At 38.4% G+C, this 16438-nt stretch overlaps 1 protein-coding gene across 1 annotated transcript in view; it reads left to right on the top strand.

Moving 5' to 3' along the window:
- LOC136857089 (phosphatidylserine lipase ABHD16A) overlaps positions 1-16438 on the top strand; it is a 238201-nt gene that overhangs the window by 214271 nt on the left and 7492 nt on the right. Inside the window, exon 11 of the mRNA XM_067135477.2 lies at positions 11689-11834. Within this exon, the coding sequence (XP_066991578.2) occupies positions 11689-11834 (146 nt within the window). The remainder of the gene's footprint in view (positions 1-11688; positions 11835-16438) is intronic.

Here is a 16438-nt window from a genome sequence, read left to right as displayed (position 1 = left end):
AACTTAACTGACGAGAAACCAGTCATCTCGGGCTGAAGTCTTTTTCTTTCAGATCCAGGTCTTCTGGAATAACCGTGCATTCCTCGGAACCATTGCACTGCCTCTTGCACTGTGGTATACCATGCACATGCAGCAGCCACGATATAACGTGGGTGATGTCCATCATGAATCAGGGCAACGACTGTGGCAACATCCTCAGTTGTCAGAGACATGTTTTCAACTAAATGTAACAATGAAATGACCTAATCATTGTTGACAGTTGATATGTTCGCATAAACAAATAGATGGACAAAAATTAAACTGAACCTACTTTTGAATTTTGTGTACCTGACGCAAGTGTAATAGACTAATATAACTTGGAAAAAATATTCTTTAACCCATGGGTAAATAATACAAATATTGATTATTATTATTATTATCATTATTAATATTATTAGTTTTATGATTCTTCTTCTTCTTCTTCTTCTTCTTCTTCTTCTTCTTATTATTATTATTATTATTATTATTATTATTATTATTATTATTATGACTTGTGAGGTATGGCTATGAAGTGTTTACATCCATTTACATTAGCATTATTATTATTATTTATGTAGTTATGTCCAGACTTTATATGGTATAAATCACGATCATATTGTTTATGAGGTTATGTCATGAAACATCTGCTGTGTATATATATGAGTTTATTTAATGTAAGAATACATAATAATATATAATTTACCATTACCTGTATATATGATGTTTAATCCAATGTGACATTGTGCAACACACTGTAGTATCCAGAATAAATATCTTTGGCACTAGATAGTTATAGAAAATTCTTTACATTGTAACTAGGCTATAAGGAATTCTCAAATTTACGAGAAAATATGTTGTGTCATATTCTTGTAAAAGACTGGCCAGGCAACATATATAAAGAGGCAGTCTTGATGGTAGAGTGGAGTTGTTTTAATGAGACTTGTATGGAAGTCATGTTAACACATTGCAGATGCTGCTCCTAGAAACTATGGGTGCGCTATTTCATTGCTGCTGACGGAATTCAAAGAATTTAGGGTACATTTTCACTATACGTAAAAAATAGCTGCTGTTTCAGCGAGCTTTGACTTCAGTAAGATAAGCATAAAATGTACTAGTTATGAGAATAAGTCGGGAGCTCCTCTTTCAAGGCATTCCTACAGAACCTGGGACTGCGTCATCGTTGACTCTCAGCTGTGAGATGAGTGGGAAAGTACGTACAGTACATGCGGACAGGAAGAGTGTGTGTTCGAGAGACGGGCTTGTTTGTGTAATTTTTGTGAATATTTAGCATGTCTAATTCAAGTGTACAAAATTTTGACAACGAATCCATAAAGGATGTTCTTATGGAAGACTCGAGTTCTGAAAATGAGGATCAGGATAACAATTGCATACTAAGTAAACTTGATGATTCTGGTGTTTCAGGCAAGTAAATGTAGATAATTAGCTAATTTCAAATTGGTGTGAAGTTAACGTAGTTTTATACTGCTTCCTGAAGTGGGTTCTGTAATACTGTTTTATACCGCTTCCTAAAAATGTGGGTGTTTCTCATGTACAGATGACAACCTGCAGCAACTCAATGCAACCCCGTCGTCAAACAAGGAACAGTGGAAAAGCATATTCCTGGTTGTAAACAAGGATACCGGTGCCAGTGGACGAATTAGATTAGAATCTGTATTAGTATGTTTCAGTAGATGTTTCCTCTATATTAAACAAATTTCAAAATATTAACTGAACTGGCATCCATAGCTGCGTTACTTTGTTTTCTTTTGTAAAACTTATTATTTTCATAAATTTATATTTAAAAATTGCTGCATTATTATGATAATTAAAACTCATTTTTGTGTAGAATAAAGTGTGTTTTTTTCTAAATATTCCAAAAGTTATCATTATGGCTTACCCTAGCATTGAAAAGAATTCAAACACCATTAAAAATCATGCAATTTCTGGAGGGTAGCACATTCAAACATGGCTGTCTCCAATGTGTTAACAGAGTGTTGAAGTCAAGTATGTGAAGTGGTTTTGTTGGGTTGGTAGTTGACATGCATCTTTTGCAGTCTTCTTCTGATTTTTCGTGTAGTGTTTTGTTATGATGGCAGCTTGTTAGCGTGCATATGTTGAAGATGTAAATATAATTTATGAATAAAATAGGGTACACAACTGACAGCATTTTGTGTGCGTCTTTGTGAATACATCATACCTAATCCAAAATAAAAACAAATAATTTTATTTATATACATTAGGTCAGATGGTTCATGGGGGGTGTTACTATAGTCAAGTCCTAGTTCATGAAGCATAGGTGACAGCTGAGTGGGCTTAGTGAGTGGTCCTGAGAGTTGGGATACCGGTTGCTGTGGAATGGGACGTATTCTGAATCATGGCCCTCCTTGTGCTCAGGCAGCTAGGACTATACAATCTGCCGGTGGTTCCTAATCCAGGGTGGCATATAGCTTCACACAATTTTCACAGAGCACCCTCAGAATGTTTTAAGCAAGCTTTGGACCTATGGGAGTAAAGCAGTCCCACTGCCATTTGACAGGTGAGGGACTTCATGGAAACATTTTGGCTAATGAAATGGGATTCGATGGGGAGATATCAATATTAATGGAGCATATGGAAGAAAGAAAGTAGAACTAGCTGAGTAAGCAAAAAGGATGTGTTAGGAGTTAATTATATTCAGGTAAGGGGAGATAATGAGGAAGAGATGGAACATTATAAAATGTACTTGACGGTGTTAAAAAGTCTGGTGTAGGACTGTTCATCAGGAATACTACTGCACGCAACATAGTACATGTACATGAGCAAATGATGTGGGAAGATTTGGCAGTTGGAGGAATTAGGACAAGAATTGTCTCGGTGTATTCACTATGTGAGGGGACAGATGAGGATGTTAACATGTTTTATGAAGGACTGAGTGACATCATAGTCAGGGTCAATGGCAAGGATAAGGTAGTGCTACCGGGCGATTTCAGTGCGAGAGTTGGAAGTAGAACTGAAGGATACAAAATTTATTGGTACATGTGGGGAAGATGTGGAAGCTAACAGGAATGGGAAGCATCCGCTGGACTTACGTGCCAGTACGGGATTAACAGTTATGAATATATTCTTCAAGCATAAGGCTGTTAACCGCTGCACATGGGAGAGTAGAGACATCAGATCCATAATAGACTGTATCTTAACCGACTTAATTCATGAAATATTTGAAATGTGGGGATTTTCTGGGGATTTTTCAGTGATATGGAGCACTATCTGATCTGATCTCTAGGCCTGGGATAGAGAAAGTGAAATCTGCCTGCAGAAAGAAGGAAGAAATCATAGAAAATCTCCAGGATGACGAAATTAGACAGAAGTACATGGATATGATTAGTGAAAATTTCCATACAATGGACAGTAAGCAGGTTCAGGATATAGAAAGAGAATGGATGGTCTACTGGGATGCTGTAGTAGAAACAACAAGGGAATGACTAGGAACAAGTATGTGTAAAGATGGGAGAAAGTAATCTTGGTGGAATGGTGAAGTAAACGTAAAAAGAAGGCGTATCAGAAATGACTCCAAACAAGGACTGTTGCAGAGAGGGAATTTTACGTAGATGAAAGAAACTGAGCAAAACAAATAGTTATTGAATCCAAGAAGAAGTCGTGGGAAAATTTTGTTAATAACCTGGAAAGGCTAGATCAAACAGCAGGGAAACCTTTCTGGACAGTTATAAAGAACCTTAGAAAGGAAGGATAAAAGAAAATGAATGGTATTGTGGGTGAATCAGGTGAACTCATAATAGATCCCAGGCATTCACTAGATAGGTGGAGGGAATATTTTGAAAATCTCCTCAATGTAAAAGGAAATCTGCCTTGCGATATTGCAAACAACCAGGATCATGGGGAGAATGACAATGATGTTGGTGAAATTATGCTTAAGGAAGTGGAAAGGATGGTAAATAAACTCCATTATCATAAAGTAGCAGGAATAGATGAAGGCAGGGACGAAATGGCTTCATAGGGTAATAAGATTAGCATGCAGTACTTTCTTATTGGACAAAAGCAGTAATTTCACATATCTATAAGCAAGGGAACAGGAAGGATTCCAACAACTATCGGGGTATCTCATAAATCAGTATAACAGGCACTGGGCTTTGTGGCTCAGACGGTTGAGGCACTGGCCTTCTGACCCCAACTTGGCAGATTCGATCCTGGCTCAGTCCGGTGGTATTTGAAGGTGTTTAATTATGGTGAAATGAAGGGTGCTTTGAAGAAGGATTTCCTGAGGCTATTTACAGTTAACTTTGTACTAGTTAGATTAACCATAGCTATCTGAAATTGCTGCAGCTTTAAGGGATTGTTTTGCAGCTGTTGAAAACCCCAGTGGGTGGCTTCTATCTGTCTCCACAACCTGCTGTGCCAACTGAAGAATGGCAAGAATGGCCATTTTATGGCCATATGTCACGTAGGGTTTTCTTCCACTTATATTTTATTGACCTTGGACAGGGTTCACCATGAACAAGACTTGGCACAGTTCATAGAATTCCAAGAATTGGAGTGCTTCTGTAGAAGTAAAGCTGAAACCAGAGAGATTTCTTGAGCGAATAGGTGTGTTTAGTGGGATATTTGAATTTCTTATGCTCGTTTGAAGGAGAAGTTTGATGTTTTTTATTAATGCTTATTTACATCGTAAGTTAAAGCCTAGGGCCCTGTCAATGGAGTTGCCACTGCATTAAGTACCGGTATAGAAAAGTCAAAAGTGGTTTCAGCCTGTCTGTCTGGTCATTTGTGTGATAGTTGAGGGAAAAGCGACGTACAGAATTTCTTGGAACTTGCTATTCAAGGATATTTGGAAAGTGCACTGTTCTGTATATTATTTGATTAGTTATTGTCAATATTAAAAATGGTAAAAGTTATGTAAAATATAATTTCCACATCTATTATGTTTTGTGCACCTTTTCCTTATGAATAATAACAGAGATATTCATGATTTTTTTTCTTTTTCACAAGCTTCCAAACAAAAATGTTTGTTCTCTATAAACCTGTACTTACTAAAACTTACAGAATACAATTTTTGATCATTTATGTCTCATACATTTTTTACTGCATGGGCTATGATAAGAGAGATTCACAAATTTAGATTTTCAGTGCAAAGTCCTTCAATGCCCAATATCGTTGACAAAATAATAGGAGAAAATGGAGTCGTGTAGGAAGGTAGAAGCATAAGACTCCTTTAACCTCGGATCCCCCTCTGGGTGGAGCAGTAAAATAACATCCGTGGTATCCCCTGCCTGTTGTAAGAGGCAACTAAAACAGGGAGGAGGAGCTCTTAACTTGAGAGAATAAATTGGTGATCATGCCCCTTAGCTGAGTCTAGCCTTTCTTCCACTTTCTAGTGTCAGGCACCTCACCTTCATTTTTCTTATCCGACCTTCCTTGTTCAACGCTTGATCTTTTCTGACCCTGACAGTATTATGTTTCAGAGGTCTAGGAAGTCTTTCATTTCCACATCCTTCATGGCCCTCGTCTTTCTTTTGCCAATGCCTTCATTTTTCAAAGTGTTTGACTTCTTTCGCTTTTTCCCCTCTGATTAGTGTTCATAGAGGATGTTTACCCAGTTTTACTTCCTCTTAACATCAGTAATCACCACCACTACAATGTTGACCTCAGATGTCCTAATTTTGCTAAGCCAAAAGAACACTAAATATGGTGGTCCTGACCTCTTAAAGGTGATCAACAATAACATTACACTAACTGTTATTAGAAGAAGTGCTCTCTGTCTTCAGCTGCCACTCATTTCTGCTAGATGGCATTGCTGCTGATATTTTAGAAAAGCTAGCTTGTCAACGATGGGTTCAACAGCTAGTCTAGGATAAAACAAAAATTTGAAGTGTACAGGCGAAAGTGTAATTTTATTTATGTAGGTGGATCAGTGTTGAGAAATGTTGAATCTTGATCCCTTGAAACCTTTATGCGTTTTACATTTTATTTAGTTTAATTTTTAATATAAATGATGTGAAAAATGGTAGTATGATTAATATTGCCATGAGTTTTGCTATCATAATACGAGGGCCATCTGGAAAGTAGTACCCGTTAGCGCCGTATGAAGCGCTGACGACTCGGGTAGCCGCTGGGCAAGGTCAGACCGCGTCAGTGGCTTGTCTGCCTGCTCTGTGCGAGGTTGCGTGACGCTAGCATTGCCTGTGTTGTGTCTGTGATTGTTTAAAATGTTCAAACAAATTGAGAACCCCGCCAGTTGTGAAGTGAGGGCCGTGAATAAATTTCTTAATGCACGAAACATTCGACCTTGTGATGTTCATCACCAATTAACGGAGGTGTATGGAGACAATGTGATAGACGAGTCGTCTGTTCGGTGCTGGTGTCGCAACTTCAACCTGGGGAGGGGTAATACACACGATAGGGAGTGTTCAGGGAGACCATCTGTCACTACAGACCAACTGCTGAGTGCAGTAGACGAATGCGTGAGGAACGATCGGCGCGTCACAATTGATGAACTCTGTGAACATTTTCCTAATGTGTCTCGAACGATTGTTGATGAAATTGTCAAAGACCATCTGCATTATTAAAAAATCTGTGCAAGGTGGATCCCTCGCATGCTTACAGAGGAGCACAAAACAAAGTGTATGGCTGCAGCACTGATGTTTCTGGGACGTTATTCCAATGAAGGAGACTCTTTCCTGACTCGCATCATTACTGGGGACGAAACATGGGTTTGTTATGCATCACCTGAGAGTAAACGACAGTCAATGGAGTGGGATCATGCTCATTCACCAACCGAACCAAAAAAAATTCAAGACAGTTCTGTCCACCAGGAAACTCATGGCAACCGTTTTCTGGGATCACCGAGGTGTACTGCTCATTGAGTTTATGGCCTGTGGAGACACAGTTAATGCTAATGCATATTGTGAAACATTAAAGAAATTACGGCGGGCAATACAAAATCGATGGCAAGGTCTATTGTTTACAGGCATCATTTTCCTTTATGACAATGCCAGGCCTCATGCAGCTGCGATAACACAACAACTTTTGCAGCAATTCAAGTGGGAAACCTTCGACCATCCACCGTATAGCCCGGACTTGGCCCCTCCATGGGAATTTAGAATTTTCCATTCAGAATTGCTAGGCAGGCAATAATTCCATTGTGGAGATTTATCTCCCGTATGCAGTTATCAGACTGTGCCTCTTATAAGGGCTTCTGATAAGTTCACCTGCATACTCCCCAGTGTCAGTGGGTAGGGTCTGACACATCCCACTCTTATGAGTCTAGTGTCAGACCTAAGACGAAGCGCTGGTTAATAGAGCAAACACCTGAAAAGCCTTGCATCTGATCTGTTTTGACATTTTTGACATGCTCTATTGGTGAAAAATATCTAATTCCCTACATGGGAATTTAGAATTTTCCATTGTAGGCCTTCACATTTAGTTTTCTTCCGACTCTGAAATACCACTTTGAAATACAGTAAAACATAAATGATCGGAAATTGTATTCTCTCTAACTTCTGTTATGTAGTATTTTTCGATAGGACCAATAACATAGGCATTTAAAAATTAAATTTTAGGTGCTTTCCCAACTACCATGTCATCCGGGGTGAATAAAATTGTTTATAGCTTAGACTGTAGTTTATTATTCCCTTACTCTGTATACCAGTTTTCATTAAATTCTGTTTACTCATTTTCTCGTGGCTCAGCTTGATATGGACTGAGCAACAAAAATACAAATTCATGAATATCTCTTTTATCATAGCCAGTACAGTAAAAATCTATAAGACATAAATGATCGGAAATTTAGTTCTACATAACTTAAGTTATGTAGTATTTATCAACAAGACCACTAACAACATAAATATTTGAGAATATAATTTTAGGCCTTCCCCTAAACTTCCATTTCACTCAGCGTGAATAACATGATTTGTAGCCTAGATTGTAGAGGCTTATTCCCCAACTTTACATACCGATTTTCATTAAATTCTCTTTAGCCGTTTTCTCGTGATGCACGTACGTACCATTCATCATCATCACTTCTTCGCTCCAGCAAGCTGGGTGCGGTTGTGTACGAGCCTCCTCTAGTTTGTCCTATCCATCCACAGATACTACTCATATGTGCGACGCCAGTTCACATCTCTAATTTCAAGGTCCTTCAATATCTGTTTTTCCCAAACATCGCGAGGACTTCCTCTTGGTCTCTTCCCAGGAATATTGTGGTCAAAGTATGTTCGAGGAGTCCTGTGAGGGTCCATTCTTTCCATATGATCATACCATTGCAATCTCTTCACTTCTAGAGTCTTTAGGAAGCTTCTTTCCAATCCAAGCTGTTGCTGGATATCCACATTCCTTATTTTATCCTTTTTTTTTTTTTTTTGTAGACAAGAACGGAGGAACTTCATTTCTGTTGCCTGAAGACGGCTCTTTGTTAGTCCAGTAAGCGTTGTTGCTTCCAGGCCATACGTCAGTATAGGTACTAGATATATTTTGTACAAGCTGATCTTGGAAACTAATGGAAATGTTTCATCCCAAAGTATTTGACGTACAGCGTGATAGAATCTGGAAGCTTTCTGTATTCTGTTGCTAATCTCTTGAGGTATGGTATTGTCTGATGACAGAACACTACCTAAATACTGGAAGTTGTCTACAATATCCATTTCCTCATCTTCAATTCTTAGATGAACAATTGGAGAGTTTCTGCTCATCACCAAGCCAACTGTCTTCGTTTTGCTGATTTTGAGACGTAATGTTATAAAAGTTTCATGCCAGAGATCTAGTCTAGTTTGTACTTCTGCTTCTGTCTCACCCCATACCATTACATCATCAGCAAAAACCAGGGCATTAGTTGTTGGATCCTTTCTTTTAACCGCTCTTGAAACTTCATCCATTATGATTATGAAGAGAAGTGGTGAAAGACAACTTCCTTGCTGGACTCCACTCTTCGTTTCAAACTAACCTGATCTTCCATCCTGGACCTGGACACAACACTTGGTTTCATCATATAATCGTGCTATGATGTCATCGGACACTTTCTTATGTCTCAACCATTCCCATATGTGCCTGCGTGGTACATGGTCATATGCTTTCTCAATGTCCAGAAAAACAGTTATAAGTGTTTTACCTTTCTCCCAATATTTCTCATAGAGCATTCTGGTGGTAAAAATGAGGTCTAGGTTGATCTATGAGGTCTAAATCCATGTTGTTCCTCCTGAAGTGTAGGTTCAACATATTTTCTAATCTTGCCTTCAAGGATGGATTCGTAGATTTTGAGGCCATGTGATAGCAGAGTTATACCTCTGTAGTTGGTACATTTCTTTCTATCGCCTTTTTTCAACAATGGGATGGTGACTCCTTGCTTCCAGTCATTGGGTATTACATTCTCTTTCCATTTTCTATTTAGTACCCTGTACATCCACTGGTGTCCAACCTCTCCTAGTGCTTTGATCATATCAACACTTAATTCATCTGATCCAGTTCATGTGTTGTTTTTCAGCTTAGATATTGCTGTCTCTACTTCCAACCATGTCAGACTAGTGGTATCTATGCTGCCAAAATCATAAGGTTCGTCGTCTAATGGAATGTTATTTTCTTAACAGTTCAGCAAGTGCCTTTGGAACTCCTGTAATATTTTGGTCTTATCCCTAGTCATCTCACCATTAGGAAGTTCTACAGATTATGTAGATTCATTTTGAGTTCTTCTATTCTTAACAATACTGTATAACTGTTTTTATTTCCATCCTGTGTTATTTTGGTAGCCAGATCTTCCTTGCATTTCTGCTTTTCAGCTACAACCAACTGTTTGACCTGTAATTTTTTTCTTTCTGTAAAGTGATAGCTTCTCCTCTATTTCATGTTGATCTCCCCGTGTTCTTGCTTGATATAAGGATCTTCTTGCACGATTTCTGTCATTGATAGCCTTTTTAATATCATTCCACCAGGCAGTTTCTTTAGGTTTTCTTATTTGACTCTGTCGTCTACATACTTTTTCTGCTGTACCAACCACAACCTTCTTCATCTACCAATTTCAGTTTTTCTCTCGGCAACAACCTGCGGGCACCTTCCCTGAATTCTTCCTTTACACTTGGCTCGGTTAGTCACCAAGTTTTTATTTTTGGGACTCTTTTATTACAGACTTTGGGAGGTCGTTTCTCTGCAATAACTGCAACCAACAGTCTATGGTCTCCACCAAGGTCTTCACTTGTAATGACCTTGACATCATTGACATTTTCCCATACATTTTGATCTATCAGAATATAATCTATTACTGTACCTATTTTATCATCCCAGCTATATCTTGTGATTGTATGGGAGTCCCTTTTTTTGAAGCAAATGTTACTCACTATCAGGTTGTTTCTCATGCATAGATCTAGCATATATTCTCCCTCTTCATTTCATTTTCCCATTCCATGTGGGCCCAGTGTAGATTCATATCCTGTTTGTTGTGAACCAGTTTGTGAATTATAATCACCCATTACAGTTAGATTGTCATACTCAGTGTGTTCTTCCAAGTTATTAAGGAAGTTCGCCATCTCCTCTTTTGAGCATCCTACCTGTGGAGCATAGACTTGGATGACATTGTACTTTTTCCCTCCTAAGTTCACAGATAACTTAATTGTCATTTTACTAACAAACTCAACTTCACTACAAGCATCTATGTCATTATGTACTAAAAATCCTACTCCATTCTTAGACTCTACTTCATTTCCAGACCAGTAGAGACTATAGTCCAATCTGATATTCATTTTCCCAGTTTTCTTCCACTTTGTTTCACTCAGGCCCATGATAAGAAGTTTCCTCCTTTCCATGAGGTCGACCAGCTCTTCAGTTTTGTTTATCAGTGTCAAGATATTTAATGTTCCCACTCTGATACTTTGCCTTTATTTGGTTTGGGTATCTGGTGTAACATCAGGCTGTAAACGTCATTCTCACCAAACTGATGTCGTCATGAATTCCTACATCCAAGGCGCATATTATTCTTGAAAGCAACTTCTTCAGTAATCCCTCTGTTGACATGCTGAGCCTAACACAGACAGAGATTTTCTTTCAGAGTTTTCTCCCTTAGCCTTTGGTGTCCAGTCACCTCAACCTTCAAGGCAGCAGGTTGTACTCACATTAATCCCTGAATACAGGGCTGCCTCTTCCGCCATCTCCACCGTACCGAAGTCCACGTTCTCCACTGTAGAGGTCATTAAGGTCTTCACTCGTAACCCTGAGCTGGGACCCTTACCAGATGTTACACACTGGGTCATTGTGCTCTGGGACTCACGTAGGCAGGGGCGCCACTCCCTGAGTAGGACTGCCTCCGGAAAGGGTCCATACCTGCTACCTGACATACATACATACAGACAGAAATTACAGAAATACCATTCTTTTTGAATTCTGAGCAATGTACAGACAAAACTCTTATTTTATATATATATTCTATGCCATTATAAAATTTTATTCCCTCAGCGAATTGCTTTAACAATTCAAAGCCACTGATGAAATATTGAACTTCACAATGCATAAGAGAATAACCATCTTTTATGCTGGATGATGTTGTTGTTCATTGCCTGGATCAGAATACTTGTCAGTTAAATTAAAAGGTGGTTTTGAATTATGTTATTTGCATTAGGATTTATTATTTAAATTTTTTTCTTAAGTAATATGGTAACTTATATTACTGAATGCTCTTTCCTTCTGTTCTCTTTGCAGCAAGAATCTGGAACAAATATGGAGTAGATGAAGATCTGTGTAACTCAACATTGTTGTCCTATGTAGCAGAGAATTCCTGTTCATATCCCATGAGGCTTGGAGAAGGTCTTCCTCTGGAATTGAGAATTCAGCTGACTATTTTCCTTGTGAGTATCACCTCTTACATACAGACATGGACAAAACAGTGGCGGTTTCTGGTATAGCGCAATGGAGCAATGAACCTCCAGTTTATATCAAATTTTATTCAACTACTTAATATTCATAACTAGGGAGCGGATTTTTATGTGCTAAAAATGTGAAAAATATTTATTTTTTATGTGCTGAAAAACTTTAAAATATGTGATAAGAAATTGAAATTATTTTCCTTTAAATATCACATAACTAGTTGCACTCAAGAAGTAAATAAGTATAATGTTTTGTATTAGAATATGGTGCTACCAAATGTGCTCCTTAAGGCAAAATAATGTCTGTGTATGGAAACGTGCTGTATGGTATATTAATTTTTGATATGCCAGAGTAGATATTATGAATGGTTATTTTTTTTAAAGGTAATGTTTTGTTTAAATATGGCAAAAGCAACCTATCATCTTTGAAAAAATAGTACCAGTTCGTACTCGCCCATCACACGCTGGAATATTAGTTGCTAGAAGTAGTCTCAGAATTGCAGTGAACAGCAAAGGTCATCTCCAAATTGTCCATCACAAATGCATGCCGATTATCTCTAAAGAACGCCTTACACTGCCAAAACGATCGCTCCACATCACAGGAAGTCAGACGAGCTTAGTTAAAGAGAGGAATGTTACCAACTATAACGCCATCAATTTTGCCAACATGAGCACCCTCTAATACATTAGAAATTTGGCACATTGTTTGAAATCCTCTGTTTTTCCTGAACAAATTTTGATATTTGACCTTTAACAGCCCCTGTACCTGCGAAGCCAGGAGTGAATCTAATTTATTTTCAACAGCACGCACTTCCTTCACTGTTTCGGACAACAGGTTAGTGGATTTTTCAAGTATGTCTATAGTTTTACACAAGAAGCTTAGATTGGCAGATATAAATGCCAAATCATTTTTCAAAGAGCTGTCTTTTAGTATCTCTTGAAGAATCTCAATTGACGATGCGTCGTTTTTATCTAGCACGTTCACAACGGATGCAAAACTTTCGCAATTGTCTGCGTAGTATACCACAGCGCTAAGCCAGGTACCCCACCGCATAACAATAGGCAGAGGAGGAAGCGCAAGATCCGGGTTTTTGTCTTTAAAGAGATCGATTCTTGAGAGTGCTTTTACGAAGACTTTTTTGCCATTAGACACTAATTTATCCACTTGAGGATACTGAGCCCGCACAGTTTCACATAACCTGTATAGAGCATGAACAATGCAAGTTACGTGTATCATTTTCGGAAAGCTCACAGAAAGGCCTTCGGCTACCTTTTTCATGTAAGCTGTGTCAGTAAGAAAAAGCAATACATGGTCGTATTTTATACCTTTTGGCCAAAGTAAGTGCATGGCTGCATTGAATAACCTAGCTACAGTGACATGGTTTGCAGCAAGCATTTCTTTACACGCTAGCAAATAAGAATGTTCGCAAGCAGTTTTGTCATTCTTCAACACACCAACTACAACATTTCCTACTTTTCTGCCACTTGAATCAGTGGTTTCGTCAATGCTCACCCACAGTTTTTCGCTATCACATACTACCCGAATTCTCTATAAAGTTTCTTCGTAACATTTTGGGAGATAGTTTTTCCTTAATGTGGATTCGTCTGGAGGCTCAAAATTAATGTAATTTTTAGGAAATTTCTCAGTCCCGGATTATTTATTTTACCAAGAGGAATGTCGGCGCAAACAAATGCTCTGCACACATCTAAATAATACTGGGAATATTTAGATGGGCCTGCATTTGAAGTAGCTGGTTCAGCTATTAGTAATTGTCGCAAACGCACACGCGAAGCAGCCGCAGTATGCTTATTTCCAGACAAATGCTGGATTACTTCAGAACGTTGATCTTCACGTACTGTTTTACCACACGGTTGGCAAAATAAATACTTCTCCATCGTTAGTGAAAATGCTTTTAAATTCCACTACATATTGTTGAAGACGCGACCTTGTACTCGACTTCTCTTTTGGCATTATTTTGCAGGTTACGACACACGCATTTACGGTGAATCACTGTTTCAATAAAAAGAATAGCAGCGGACACTGAAGGAAATATTTCTTATAAATTCATACAAAATCACACGACCACGGGAATGATATATGGACCCGAACAGCTAACCTTACTCTTAGGAGTGATGAAATTCCACTACCTAATGGTGGGGCAATATTCTTCCGAGTCTCCCATGTCGTAACGAAATTACGTCACCTTATCTCTCCGTGATTGCCTTTCGCTGATATTCTATAAACAAAACCCGAGAGGGCTGACTCATAAAGAGTTGGAATGACATCATGCAAAGAAACATCTTGTGCAGCAAATCAAATCGCTGTCTAAATGTAACGACGTAGCCAGTGACCAGCAAGTTTTAGAACTTATGGAGGGAAGTCCATAAATAGCCGAAACATTCAGATACATTATGTTAAATACACTGTTAAAAACAATAGCGTAATCGTAAAATAAAAATATGAGCATTGTTTTAGAAGCATTTTAAATTTTATTGATCAACAAATATTGCCGATTTATGTGCTTATTATAGATTTTCTTAAAATATGTATTTACATAAAAATGTGAAAATATGTGTTTTTATGTGAAATAAGATTGTTTTTACACTTGGGGATGCACAATAGGAATAATGAACTTCGTAACTTGAGTTAAAACTTACGCAAAAAAAAAAATGTAATTACATAAAAATCTGCTCCCTATTCATAACCCTCTTGTCAATCTCGAAGCTCTTGCTTAGCCCGTCTGTCCGTAATATACTCGTACTGGCTTTCAATTCATGTGAACTGTGCACGTTCCATGGCTGGATACTTGTCTGGAATGCGATCTCTCCGTCCGTACCTGGGCGAAGGGAGTGGCGAGGTTCGGGGGGGGGGGATGGCCGGCACGTAGACAAGACCAGGATATCGCAGAAACAGATATCCGTGGTTTACGCATGCGCAATATGCCACTCTCTTTAGTCGTGTTGTCGGGGGGTGTTGGGGCATGGTCTGTCTAGACTGACCTTGTGTTGGGGTAAGTATGTGCCTGCCATCTGTTGCCCTTACAGGAATTCAACTACGTAGCAGAAAATAGTGCACATAATTAGCGCTAGTGTGGAAGAGCATCATTACTGCCAGCAGTCACATTAAACTGCCAAATTCCAATTGATGTCTTTTCCCAAATACATAAATATTTACTAAACATCTGTTCATTTGCCTTCTTTGGAATAATTACTTTTTGGAGAGAAAATTGACTTAAAAACCACCGAGGCAAAGAGTAGCAGGAATGTAATACCAAAGAAAATGATAATTGCCTAGCCGCAGGAGTTCTTAAAATTAAGTTACCAATATTGCGAACATACATCCCTAAAGTTTACTCTGTTTTTCCAGTATGATGCTAATGTTTACAGCAGTTTGCAATAGTTATCATAATTCGTAATATTATTGTATGCTGTGCATGCGTGTGAGTTATTTTCTGCACTGTTGTGCCGTTCAGAAACTTAATTTTTAGGACATAAAGGAGTTACAATATTTTCTCCGTGTGTGTATTTTTGTACATTGTAGTTGCGTCCATAATTTTTGTTCCCGAGAAAGGTAAGGAGCTAAATAATGAGTTTGAACAGTGATATGATACTTAAGAAGACAAACTTTTCTTCTCTCTCTCTCTCTTGAGCGTAAACTTAAGATTAAGATTAAGGATGCTGGACGCCCAATGCCTGATCTTGATATAACAAGGCATCTTATAAGTAAAAGTAATGAAATTGTGCATAAATTCAGAATGGATTTATACCGTATAAAAGAATCGAGTGGATCTGTGGGTGCGAAATTACTAATATGTTGATTTGTTTTCCTTTTTATGATTCATGAGTGATGAAGGCGAAGGGACTTGGACCAAAGTCGGAGTGGTAGATGTAGGATATTTGTCCACAAAAATAATAAAGAAACACAGAAGTTCTAAATCTCATATGCTTGCCCAGTTACAATTTGATCTCCTGGGAAGACACGATAACCGTCAGTAATTTGACTGTGCTTACAGGCAGTCTGTGGAAAGAGACAATCACCAAATACGGAAAATTCGTTATGTGCTGTGTAAAGTTCTGTGGCGCGTTTGAGATGGCATTGCGGGGGCATGACGACACAAGTGAATCATTGAATCTTGGCATATTTTGAGGCCTCGTCAATTTTAGTTCTGAAATTGACGTTGCATTAAGAGACCATCTGTCCAAAGCTACTGTTTTCAAAGGCACCTCGAAAGACATTCAGAATGATTTGCTTTCATGCATGTATGAAATCTGTCATGAGAAAAAAAAAAAAAAAAACGAAATCACCACAGCGCACTTCATTTCGGTAATTGCAGATGAGACCACAGACATATCAACTAGAGCACAATTTGTTATCATTCTTCCCAACGATAAACCAGTTGAAAGATTCTGGGGTTTCCTCTACCCTCTAGTCATGATGCTAAGACAATAGCAGAGTGTTTAAAATTTTCTCTGAGCGAAGTTGTGGATAGTAGATATAAGTTGATTTCACAAAGTTACGATGGAGCAAATGTAATGAGTGGTCACCATTCAGGGTGCAAGTTCTCATCAGGGAAGATTTTAGGCAT

Source organism: Anabrus simplex, chromosome 1 (genome assembly GCF_040414725.1).
Source record: "Anabrus simplex isolate iqAnaSimp1 chromosome 1, ASM4041472v1, whole genome shotgun sequence".
Classification (NCBI taxonomy): Eukaryota; Metazoa; Arthropoda; class Insecta; order Orthoptera; family Tettigoniidae; genus Anabrus; species Anabrus simplex.
The sequence above is the reverse complement of the archived record's forward strand: the minus strand, read 5'-3'. Positions and strand labels throughout refer to the sequence as shown.